This window comes from Anthonomus grandis, unplaced genomic scaffold (genome assembly GCF_022605725.1).
Source record: "Anthonomus grandis grandis unplaced genomic scaffold, icAntGran1.3 ctg00000121.1___fragment_1, whole genome shotgun sequence".
NCBI lineage: Eukaryota > Metazoa > Arthropoda > Insecta > Coleoptera > Curculionidae > Anthonomus > Anthonomus grandis.
In genome coordinates this window covers 311,187-324,916 of record NW_026088435.1, presented here as the reverse complement: position 1 = coordinate 324,916, position 13,730 = coordinate 311,187, and the positions used below count along the sequence as shown (strand labels likewise).

The 13,730-nt window shown below is 32.8% G+C and overlaps 1 protein-coding gene across 1 annotated transcript; it reads left to right on the top strand.

Moving 5' to 3' along the window:
* Positions 1-647: 647 nt before the first annotated feature.
* Positions 648-10,311, top strand: LOC126749490 (neurotactin-like). The gene is made up of 6 exons (XM_050459184.1): positions 648-781; positions 838-1,019; positions 1,075-1,281; positions 1,337-1,538; positions 1,664-1,886; positions 9,205-10,311. The coding sequence occupies exons 1-6, from the start codon at positions 666-668 to the stop codon at positions 9,799-9,801; spliced, it is 1,527 nt and encodes a 508-aa protein (XP_050315141.1). The 5' UTR covers positions 648-665; the 3' UTR covers positions 9,802-10,311.
* The last annotated feature ends 3,419 nt before the right edge of the window (positions 10,312-13,730 follow it).

Sequence of the window (13,730 nt, the reverse complement as noted above, 5' to 3'; positions counted from 1 at the left end):
TTTTAATCCTCTCCTGAAGATGCTAACATCGTTAGTGAAATACGTGTCGAGAATAAAAATAAAGTGTATTGGCTAGTGGTAAAACTGTCTTGTAATTTATACCAGAAAAAATTCTTTTTGGTTCCAATACTTGTCGAATTTTCAGATTGAGATAGGGATAAGTAAATGAGGGTGCAGCTTTTCCAATTCAATTCAGTATATTACTATATACCTTAGTTAATCAATTTACCAAATAAATATAGTATAAAAAATATTCAATAAATTAAGATTTTATATCGCAATAAAGCACTTGAAGTATTAGTACTATCATTAAATAAGGTCTCTATCATAATAAAGGTAAACAAGTCTTGGGGTCATTTTGAAAAAATTATTGTCAAATAATATCGTAAACCTATTTAGTTAATGTGCCTCTTATATATATATTTTTCTTATTGAACATATTTTTATGATAGTATATTTTTATATATGATTATTATTAATTTTCATAATATATGAATTGCTATTACTTATATTTTGATATATTGTCTTAGTGAGTAGGATTAGATTCCTGTTAGACAATAAATATATTTGTATTGGAACTTATATTTAAATTGCCCTACTATTAAAACTATGAAGCATACTTTGATATACGATTATTTTCAGGGGGTCTTATACTTTTTTTTCTGATGATTATCGTAATAATTTTCATCTCGACCAGGCGGGGCTCCCCTATTCCTCGCTCTGCCCCCATTAAAAATGGCAAATATATAGAGACCATCACCAGCTGTGGCATAGTCGAAGGGTAACTGTAACTTTTACCCTTATTTCTACTTAATAATGCAACTTTCGGTGTTTTAGAAAAATCGAGGATAGTTCTGTGGCCTTTAGAGGAATACCTTACGCCAGACCACCAGTGGGGAACCTTAGGTTTGAATACGCCCAACCTTTGAATAGTTTGGAGTATTGTTGGAACGGTACTTTCTTGGCCCATAATGCCACTCCACCTTGTTTGCAGATATTGAATAATAACACCGTTACAGGTTAGGACTCACTTTTAGGAATAATAGTGGATGAAATGTAATAATGAGTTTTTAGGAATAGAAGATTGTCTTACGCTGGACGTAGTCACGCCATATGTAAAATACGACAACCCTCTGCCAGTTATAGTCTTAATAGGAGCAGATAGTCTTGTGGGTGGTTCACCGGGGAAACTACGGCCTTCGGCCAGATACGCTCGCTCCAAGGACGTGGTCTTTGTTAGACCGAACTTTAGAATTGGCGCTTTGGGTTTTTTGTCTTTGGGTAATTTTTTTTTCAACTGTATACCCTCGAATGTTCTTAATTAAGTCACTTGCAGACATGCTGAGCCAGTCCTCTTACCCCCGCACGTCTGGGAATTACGGACTGTCAGATATCTTGCAGGCTTTGCACTGGATCCAGTTGAATATCGAACATTTCGGTGGAAATAAGGAGAGCGTTACTTTGGTGGGGCATAGGGCTGGAGCCACTTTAGTAACCGCCTTGTCTACCATACACAATGCGAAGAATTACTTTGCAAGGTAAGCAACGCCTAATATCCTTTAATAATTCGACCTCAATTTTGTGATCTTCTTATTTATAAGCCTGGAAGAATTTTGTTTGTTTTTTCTTAATGTTCATACTGATTAAAAATGAATATTGTTAGGGCTTGGGCCTCGTCAGGGGGCTCAATTTATCCGTCCAAACCGAGGGACGAATCTGAAGCGGAATTCCGACAGTTTTTGCAAACCGTCAACTGTCAAGATGTAACGTGTTTAAGAGAATTACCCGCTAAGAAACTGGTCAGTTCTGTGCCGGACACTTGGAGGAAACCGCAACCGGATCTGCCTACGAAGGACGAGGAACCTGACAAAAGGCATCAGTGGCTGGTAAGTGTGATCTTTCATAAATTGAAAGAAAAAACATTGCATTATTTTAAAAATTCTAGAGATTTGCAAATTCACTGAAATTAATTGACATAAGTCTGGCAAAGAATCTAAATTAAAATATTAAACGATATTGAAATTCAGCAACATATTTATCATATAATACAACAACATAGTTCATATTATTATGATAGCATCCAGAGGAAAGATAGCAATGAAATTATTACGATTATAGATAATTATTTTGACTGCGTGAGGCACATTATAAATTCGGACTATCGAGAGAATAGAAATCTGACCTTTATATGAGAATAGTGGCATGATGACAATATTCCCTTTACGTTGTGTTTCAAGGACACGTATATGATTAAATTTGATATTAGAGTGATAACTTGATGGGGAGTTTGTATAGATTTGTAGATTTCCAGGAGTTTTATGTATTTTTCCATGCAGGATACCACAAAATCGACAGATACTGCATTAAGAAAATATACGTATATTTCTCGATAGGTTTGTGAGAACTGTGACATTTTTTTTAATGTACCTATGAGTGCAATTATTTTTTTACTTAACTTTATTTATGTAAAACTTTAATGACAATGTTTCGTCAAAATACAGACCTAAATATAGTTTGAGTTTTGACTATGAACTATTATTGGTTGTATATTATTGGGTGTGTGATTTGTTTATGTTTAAGCTCAATTTATGTGATCTAAGCCAAGGGTACTTCAGAATCAGCAAATAAAAGTTTAATTTGACCTTTTAATTTTAACTCAAAATTGAGTTAACATACCGGGTGGTGCGTCGCCGAGCGGAACATAGGAAAACCCATGTAAATTTTAAGGGGGTCAATTATTGGCTTCCCTGTACATTTTACAGAAGAAATGTAAGATAACTTTTTGAAGAGACCAATCAGGCAAACCCTCGTGCAAAGTTTCAAAAAATTTGAATAAGCGAATCTTGAATTATTCAATTGAATGAATGAATGAATTGAATAAAATGAATATTGTCACTGACATGAGGAAAAGTGTCAATAAATCAGTGACAGTCGATATTTGAAAACAAGTATGAATTATTCAATCGATAAAAAATAGCCAGTAATAAAATAAAGTAGCATTATGAGGGAAACAGTTAGAGCAGGATCTGAAATGTTTTCAGATACTGAAATGTTTACAGATACTGTATCTGAAATGTTTTCAGATACTACATCAACCATAAACATTTCTTGTATTCGGCTGTACGTCAGATTTGACAAAGCCTTATAACAAATTGTTTGCTGGGGGCTGGTGTCTGGTTTTACCTGAACCGAAAATTTGCTAATTTTGCAATTACATTCAATTGAATAATTCAAGATTCGCTTATTAAAATTTTTTGAAACTTTGCATAAGGATTTGCCAGATTGGTCTCTTCAAAAAGTTATCTTACATTTTTTCTGTAAACTGTACCGGGAAGCCAATAATTGATCCCCTTAAAATTTACATGGGATTTCCTATGTTCCGCTCGGCGACGCACCACCCGATATACAAGGAACAAAATGGATCCCTGAGATACTCCGCATGTAACCAATGAATTTGTTGTGCCAGGACACTCTTTAAGATTTATTTGCCAGTAAAGAAAAATTGGTTCAATTGAAAGAATTTTATTTATTTTTTAATTCTTAATGCTCATATACTGATTAAAAATGAAAAAATTACGTGTCACACCTGTGACTCCCATCCGTTCCAACCAAGCCAACACAACATTATGGTCAACAGTATCGGAGGCCTGTCGCAGATCAAAAAACACCACTGCAGTCTTTTTACCATAATCACTCGACTCACGGAAGCCGTACTGACACCTACACAACGATTTATGCTTATTAAGATATTAAGTAAACCATTCACTGAAATATCATTTAAAAATAGATCGGACCTTAGTTATCCCAATTTTTTTAGGAACTTTCCCACTTGATAAATATTGATTTTGCAGAGAATTGTGGTTATACTGCCCTTGCTCGTCGCCTGCCAATGCATCCAAATGATCAATCAAGTTTTCAGTCTCTTGTTCATAGCATGGACAAAAGAAAATATTACAATTTGCAAATGGCTCAGTGTCAGGATTGAGTAAAGTATGTGGAATCTGGCCAGCAAGTTCATGTCCCATATTGACCAAGGAAGAATTAAAATATTTACATAATATGTCCCCTGGATTTTCTATTTTTCCATTATTCGTAACTAGACATTTCACTTTATCCCTGCAGCTACTTTCATAAAACCTGATTTATAACCTTTCAGGTTTTTTTTGTGTTTCCTTGTTTGGCTTCGTTAATTCTTTAGTAAAAAAAGTTAATTTAGCTTGTTTTATCAGCGATACGCATTTTTTTTTTTTTTGACACTGGATGGACACTCCCACAAAGGCCCGTGTCATTTTAGCTCTGTGCTCTCTATCATCACTTACACTATTACCGCGCTTATTAAATCAATAATCTTTCTGCATGTGCTTCCTTCTTATCAAAACAGATCCAGAGTGTGCCAGACAGTCTGAGGATCTCTTCACGTATCGACTCTCAGGCTAAGTCAAAATGTTTTAGTCCTTCAGTGTGTCGGTCTTACTTGGGATTTATGGGACGAAAAGTATATGTAATTTATTCCAATATATAATAAAATACATCCAATGAAAATCTTCACATAATAACATGATAAGAGGGTTTTTTTTCGCGGCATATCAGCAGAGGTATTAAAGCATAAAACATGAGTGAACAATTTTTGCATTTTCTGCGCCCTGACATCTCTCATCGCAATAACTTTTTTTCAATTTTATCTCCTGCTGGTTCTCCAGTTGTACCACATACTAGATCAAAAACATCTTTTGATCTAATCTGTTTTTTCAGACTAATGACTGGAACTTTTAAATTATCCAGTTATCCCCATTGAACTTTGGCACAACAGAAGTTGCATGATCTCCCATTTTAACAATATTTAAAAAAAAAAAATAATAATTGGACTCAATTGACTGTTCACCGTCTCCGACCCCAATATTTTGGATTTTACTAAATGCAATGAACTTGTAACTGATTTTCTACATAACTGTTGCACAATTTATGACCTAACTTAAACCTCAAAAGAAATTAGCGATTTATTCTCAGAGTATTTTAAATCAGTTTTTGTAGCGCCAAGTGTATCAAATAATCACCATAACAGTAACATGACACATGATAATCTAGGTTTAATTCAATTTCAACTGGATGAGGTTGTAGCAGGAATTAATCATCTGCATCCTAAAAAGGGTGCAGGCCCTGATGGCATACCTTCGTATTTGTCAAAAAATTGTTCTAGAGGACTCTCATATCCTTTATATAAATTTATCTAATCAATCGCTTTTACAAGGTCAATTTCCGGATGCGTGGAAGGTTTCCAATGTAATTCCTATATATAAGAACGGACAAAAAAATATTATCTCCAACTACCGTCCAATAAGTAAGCTCAGTATATTGCAAAATTATTTGAATAACTTTTATATACATATTTTTTAAGTTAGTGAAAAGACAATTAATTTTTGAACAACATGGGTTTTTTGCAAACCGTTCTATAGACAGCAATCTTCTCACCTATCTTGAATTTTTAAAGAAAAATATGGACAAACGTATTCAGGTTGACAGCGTCTACACGGACTTCAGCAAGGCCTTCGATAAAATTAACATTTCAATTTTGCTAAAAAAACTAGCTCTGGTAGGGGTGGGTGGTTTTCTTTTAAAATGGGCTGAATCTTACCTCTCGAATCGAAGGTTCACAGTCTGCATAAACGGCGTAAACTCCGAAATAGTTAATGTAACGTCGGGGGTGCCACAAGGATCTCATTTGGGCCCCCTTTTTTTCATAATATTTATAAATGATATATTTAAATGTTTTAACACTCGGAGTTTTTGCTTTATGCAGATGATCTTAAATTCTTTAGACCTATAAAATCACACGAAGACTGCCAGCTCCTGCAGGAGGATATAGAAAGCCTTGTTGAATTACTGTCGGATCAATTGCCTTTTTTTAAATATTGAAAAATGTCAGTTTATTTCATTTACTAAAAATAAATTAAAATTCAATTTAATTATAATATAAATAATGTTGATCTTAAAAGGGCTCAAGATGTGAAGGATTTGGGAATCATTTTTGACGAGAAGTTACTTTTTGATAAACATATTAATACCTTAGTGTTAAGTGCGTATAAAATGTTAGGGTTTATTAATAGGCAGGCTAAAATTTTGAAATCCTCTAGATCCTATATTTTTTTGTATTATGCATTTGTTTATAGCAAGCTTAATTTTGGGTGTGTTGTTTGGAATCCGATTTACTCAATTTATAAAAATAGATTGGAATCTGTGCAGAACAAATTTTTAAAGTGTCTTTATTATAGGGATAATTTAAATATTGTTACTAATGACTTAGGTGATATAAGAAAACATTTTGGTATACTTACTCTTGACAACAGAAGAAAAATTTCAGACCTTTTATTTTTGCATAAACTGTTGAATAATAGAGTGGATTGTCCATGTTTGATGCAGGGTTGAGATTTAATATTCCATCACGGCAATTAAGACTTAGTGATCTTTTTAATTTACTTTTCAGAAATACTAACAGTTGTCAATCATCTCCACTGTGCAGAATGATGAGATTATCAAATTTTTATAATAACATAGATCTCTTTTTTGAAACCCAAAAAAACCTGAGAGGTATATTGAAGAGAGAGCTACTATAATTCGTATCCCAGACTTTGTGTTTTTTGTGTAAGAATTAGTATTTAAAAATTAGTATTTAAAATTTAATAGTCCTTTTCCGGTTTCGCAATTGTTAAGGGTATTTAACTTTAGTGTCTGCAAGTTTATATTGTTTCTATATTTATAAGTGGATACTGTAGTGGGTTTACCTGTTTGTATCCTTAAGAAAATAATAAATAAATAAAAAAAATAAATAAATAAATAAACTTAAAGCGGATAACCTGTTCTATCTAAAAGTTCACGGTTGCGTAATGGCAAACGGGCAGGCCGTCGATTTGTTGAGTTTGAAGAAATTTGCTATTTTTATATTCTCATTTTAAGTTTCAACATACAAATAACACATGTTTTGGTGTTTTATGTTTGACAAATTAATAAGACTTGTTCCTAAGGTGCACTATGACTTATTTTCCACCAAGAAAACTGTTTGTTGGCCAATAAATAAAATGTTAGAAGAGTGTAATATTGTGAACAAAAAATGTGATATAGACTTTTTTCCATTTTTCTCTTAAATGAATTTACTTTTAGGTTATTTAATTGTAGGTATATTATGTAATAGTCATTGCCACAGATTAAGTTAGGGCTATATTGATAAGCACTCTTTTATTATATTTACAACTGATTTCTAGATTATATCTATTTTAGGGCAGAATAAATAAATAAAAAAAAAGATCCAACCCAAGTTTATCCGGTTCCAGATATTTTTCCATAATAACAGATTTTATGAGAAAGTGGCCCTAGTCATTTTTGCAGTGTACTTGCTCTGCATATGGTTTTGTTTTATTGTTTTTTAATTATCTTTAAATTATATAATTACACTCAGAATTGAAGACAACTAACTTTGTGCAAATGCTTCTAAGCAGTCAAACACCATTTTCAAAATAAGTTGTTACTATAACAATACAGAGATATATTTTTTCTTTTATAATTCTGTTTTTGGCCAATAAATGGAATCAAATAATAAATAATTCAATTTTCTCATCACAATAATTTAAAAATGTAAGCCTTTTTACACCAAACTTCTGGTAGGAGGGCCTGGGATGCTCACTTTTTTACACTTATGAAATATCCAAATACCAAAATATAAATTAATATTGTAAGATTCTTTAAATAAAACTAGATTTTCATATACACTTAAACTTTTTATTTTAGAGTGACAATTGGGCACACGAAATTTAAATGTTAATGATATTTTAAAATATTACAAAAAAATTAGAATGTCCTCACTTTAAATTACATATAACTAAATTAGGAAAATAGACAACTTTGATAATTTCTTCTCCAAAATTATTTAGCAAATCTTTTTGGAAAACTCGAAAAATTCATCCATTATCCCAAAGATGCTGGTCATACACTTTTATAAAAGGTAAAAAACACGAAATCTACAGCATCACAAATACATTTAATAAAATTACGAAGGTTACATGTTTCGCTCGCCTAGAGCATCATCAGACCTAAACAATAATTAAAATTATGTAACCCGAAAAAAGGAGAATTCAACAAAAACTTACCATAACATACACAAAACACCTGACATATAAGTAAACAAAGATTACAACAAAGTGGCACTATCTATGTACAAAGAACTCAACTAAACAATCAAATCACCTTATACATTTTAGAAATCTAACCATCATTTAAGAGTCTAGAACTACTTGAGGTTATTAAAAACAAGGTGGCCATCAAAATCAAACCTTTCATTAACACAGGACAGATCTGGGCTTTTAAAAGCTTTACTAATCTCCATTGTCTCCAACAAGTCTAGTTTTTTACTTTTGTTGCATTGATGCAGTATTTTTATATTTTGGCTGTCAGGAAAATCATGTTTGGAGTCGAGGGCCTTGTGTTCACTAATCCTAGTAGAAATCTTCCTACCATACTGGCCGACGTACACTGCAGGGCACTCTTTACACCTAATCTCATAAACTCCTGGAGAAGACAGCGGGGGTAGTTTATCTTTAGTTTTAATTAGATGTCTTTTTAAGGTATTATTGGTTTTAAAAGCTGGGGTTATGCCAAAGGACAATGCTTGCTTCTTCACCTTACGCCAAATTTCGTTTCTTTGCGATGCAAAACAAGGACTCATGCAGGTAGAAAAGCCTTAGACCTGGCTAGAAAATCATGGTTGAAAGAAGAAATGAAAGACCACTACAGGAACTTAAACAACGTCAATGTAAAATTAAAGTTTTTATTTTTCAAACTTAACAACGTATTACATTATGCGGAATTTATTTATTTGGATTGTAAATTCAGAGATGAAGTAACAACTTTCGGCTCTACTACTTTTAATAGATTACAGAAGAAACTTAGTAACCTTAAAAACAAATATATAACTTCACTTAGACTCAAGTTACAAGGAGTTAGGAAATCTTTTGTATATTCCGGAAATCGATCAACCAAAATTTTGACATTCGACTTGCCCTCTTGCCATTACGCAACCGTGACATTTTTCATATAAGGGGGATTCAAATCTATTTCGATTCGATATAAAGGGGCGGCAGCTATCAGCAAAGGATGTTACAATCATTATTTTATTGTTTATATTACAACAATCCCTATATAAAGAAAATATTTCAGGTAATCGACGGAGTGATCCTAAGGGAAAGTCCTAACGAAGTATGGTCCAGAGGCCCTCTGCCAGTACACTTAGTAATCGGTTCAGCCGCACAAGCCGGTAGCACCGAAAAACTCCGTCTGAAGAACACCAACTGGACCGAAACCCTCGTCAGGCACCACGTGAAAGAGTCAATAATCGGCGCACAGAATCTCACCAATGACGCCCTAAAAAAATACACCTCGACTTATTGGGGCTTAAGTTCGATGGTCACAGATATCCGGATAGTGTGCCCTTTAGTATCCATTTGGAAGAACATGGATAACGTTACGATTTACGTGGTGAACCAGACCCGTAGCACGGACAAGATCGCCGATATCGATTCGGATATCGACGCGATTTTGGGTCGATACGAGCCTAAAACCCCTGAACAACGGAGGTATTTTTCAGCGATGCAGGGGCTGTTTTATCACTACGTTTGGCACGGTAAAATCGACGAAAAGGGACCGGGTAAGAATGTTCTTATTATCGATCAAGACGTGTTGCCTAACGCGACTTATTCCCATTGCGAGTATTGGACTTTGAAAGGTATCGTGCCTAAGTACGCCGCTTTGGATTAATTACTGCTTGCTGTGCGTGTTTATCTTCAAGTAATATTTACTTATTCTATGTAATAATATTGGTCGCTATTTGTATTATCAGATGTAAAAAGTAAGTACGGGAATTAATTTATTTTTCCAGGCAGTTGCAATGCGCTCTATTTCACATCCCTGGAAATTAATTAAACATTGGTTAATTTTAAGGCAAAAAATTGTCGAGGCTTACCAAAGGGGCCGAATATACATAATTTTTACCGGTAAAATCTTCTTGTTTTACTATATGAATTTCTATTTAATTCGAGTACAAAACATTTAAAATAAATGAGATTAAATTAATCCAAGCCCGAAATACATTAAATGAGAAAAACGACCTTTATGTTATTGATATGTTCATATCCTAATGATATTAATATTAAAAGAGGCATGTTGCAGTATTTTTGCAAAATAGAAGAGAAAAACATTAAAAATTATTGAAAAAATTTGTGTTTAGCGACTTTTCTGTTTTAAGAAGGTCTAAAGAAACTTGATTTAGTTAACTTTAGAAATGGAAACTAGGTAGAGTTACTAAACCAAAAAAACTAATACATACTGATAGAAATTTGTACTACAAACATCTTGTATGTAACCAGAGGGTTCACACCACCATACATTTATCACAATTTGCATTTAGGTTGCAATACCATATAAATTTCTTAGTGAGTGTAACAAAATACATTTGATAGACTTGGATAAGGTAGAAAAGTACTTCAAAATGCCCAGGAGATAACAAAAAGGGGTTCGTATGTCTGGAACATCATAAATAAATGATTAAAGTACTTGAAACTAAATAAAAATGCCTATAAGTTTAATGACTGAAATATTAATGCCTAAATGAATTTTTGGATAGTTCCATATTACCTATTTACTTCATCTGTCCTTTTCTTTTGAATACAGAACATGGGTTCAAGGAATCGCTACTTACCAGTAGTTTTTTATTTAAATGCAAACAAACTTGTTATATGTTATACGTGTAATTTCAGTTACAAAAATCGTTAATACCTTAAAATGTTCACCCTGAGAAAGCACACCTTTGACTAACAAGGTATTAAGGAACCTCAAGTGATTTCGAATATATCTCAAAAAAATTTTAAATATTACAAAAAAAGCTGAAGAAATACTACTAAGTGAGTTTGCTAGTTTCGTATGTTAAGTCCAACATCAGACATTGCTCTTGATGGTACCCAACGACTTTTTAAAAAATATCTTGGATAGTTACGGAAATATACCAAGAAATGCGTTGACTTGTAAAATGTTGATGTTATTTCTTTAAAACTTAAAATCCGTTGGTTTACAAATATGCCTTTGATTTTAAAAGTTTCTTAGGTACAAAAATCGTTAATATCTTAAAATGTTCGCTCTGAGAGAGCTCACAATGTCAAGCATTTTCAAAAATATCTCAATGAATGCAAAAAATACTGGGGATCATCAAAATCACTTTTTTTCAGTGAATACTCCGATGAATTCCTGTGATTTCATTTTGCTTACTTATTGCAACGTTTTTTATGTCAAATTTATCATCAGATATTGATTCAAGCAAAAGATTTAAGAATATTTAGTGCTTGACAAAATTTAATTTTTTTATCTTTTAAGTAGTTGACAATTATTCATTTATCACCTGAGCAATTTTCTGATTTCATATTCAGCTGATTTCGTACATTAGATCCATCATCAGACCTTTCTTTTGGATAGAACGAAAGATTTTTAAGAATATCTCTAAGGGTTATGGAGATATGGTAAGAAACGTGTAAGTAATTTAACGTGTTTCCTAAAAAGTTAAAGGCCTCTAATTTTTAAAGTTTCTTAGGTAGAAAAATGGTTAATACCTTATAATGTTGGCCCTGAGAGAGCACACCTTTGACTGGAAACTTGTTATATAGTCGCAGACTATATTATGCACGCCACGTCGGGCCCGAAAAATCGTGTTTTTTTGGAAATAAAAATTCATATCTTTGGCTGTATGGCTAGCGAAACGATGAAATTTGGCATAGAGTCTCTCAATACATTGGGAATGATGGATCCGTAAACGATTTTTTTTTCGGGTACCACCAAACGGAGCGGTACTGTCTCAAAGTCAAAAATTCGTAAAAAAACGGGTCAAAATTCATTTTTGCACGAGATCTCAATTTTAACGCTGTCAAAAAAATTGAAATTTTTAGGCATAAAAGACTTTATAGTAATTCATGTCTGTATACTTTTTGGGCCCGATCGGTGTACAGGGTGAGTTGTTATAAGCGAACAAAAGTGACTAAAAAAAAAATTCAAACTTCTCCAGAGGCTAAAAAAAAATTTTTATAAAAAAAGTGTTTCGGCGAAAAGACTTTATTTTATAAGAGATTTGACATACTTGGAGCTTTTTTTTGTAAAAAATTTATTTTACGAGTTCTGGCATTTTCAGTTTTTTGGGATTTTCCGCCAAACGATACTTATTTTGGGAAAATTTTTTTTTTCAAAAAATAACTTCATCCTTTACATTTCATATGCCATATAACCGAAATTTTTGGGAACCATACAGGGCGAGCAATAATGAACTTTACCCATGAAGGTCCGACCCGAAAATCACATTTTATTTAATAACTTTTTAGTGGTTGCACCTGGACAATTTATATTCTCAGGCATTAAATACTTTAATAACCCCATTATTTGTGTAAAATTACAATCTTCCAACTTTAATAGGTTCTGAGCAATTCGAATTTTCGCGTTTAATTCATTTGCCGCGTCCCTGTACATGGTGAAAAGATGAAACAACATCTAAAGGATCCGAAATTTTGTTTTACAACACATACTAAAATTTCAGGGTTCCAGCGATAGTACAAGTACCCGAAAAATGCGATTTTATGAAAAAAGTCCATTTTTTTGCGTTTTTGCAGGTAATTGGAGGTGTCAACCTAAACTCTGATGAAATGGCTAGTGGGAACAATACTTTGACGCATTGTGGTTACAAATTTTTTGCTCGTAACAGGTGGCCGGGACTTGGTTGGGTTTTTTGTAAAATTATGAATGAAAATGAACCGGAAACGATCAGGGAAAGGAAGCACCGAATCAGAAAATGAATGGGCTTTCCGAATCTGTGCATATCAATTGGGGAAATTGTGTATTGCGGCCAGGAAAATTCGGCAAACATTTTGACGTCTTCGAAAAATGCCGTTTTTTTGAAAAGTCAGTGGTTTTATACCGGGGTGAGACGAAATGAAATTTGCCCTATTATTTTATTAAAATTATTCGAATATATACACGGGTCAGTCGTAATGATCTATTTAATTTAAAATAAAAATTTAGATATTAGGTGAGTTTTTACTATTTAGTTTATTATTAATATATGTTAATAATTCTTAAACATTGCTTTTGGGATATAAATAAAAAATTTTTGAAATTATTGATTTTTAAGGTTAGTCGAGTATCATAACTTTTTTGGTATTGGTGCGATTTGGTTGAAATTTGGTAGCTAGTACCTATTTCGGATAAGATTAATAAATTTTTACAGATATTTGACATGACTATATTTTAAGGTCACGTGACTACCTTAACTTTCTTCCTATTTGTCCGATTTGATTGAAATTTGGTATTTGGGGTTTATTTAGGATGCAATTATTAATTTTTCACAGATATTTGACATTTGACTTCCAGATCACGTGACTATTGTACCTTTTTTACTATTGGTCTGATTGGGTTCAAATTTGGTATTTGGGCTTTATTTAGGATGCAATTATTAATTTTTGACAGATATTTGACATTTAACTTCCGGGTCACGTGACTATTGTAACTTTTTTGCTATGAGTCCGATTGGGTTCAAATTTGATATTTATGCTTTATTTAGGATACAATTAATAAATTTTGACAGATAATTGACAAATTATATTTTAAAGTCACGTGACTTTCATAATTCTTTTGCTATTGATCCGATTGGGTTGAAA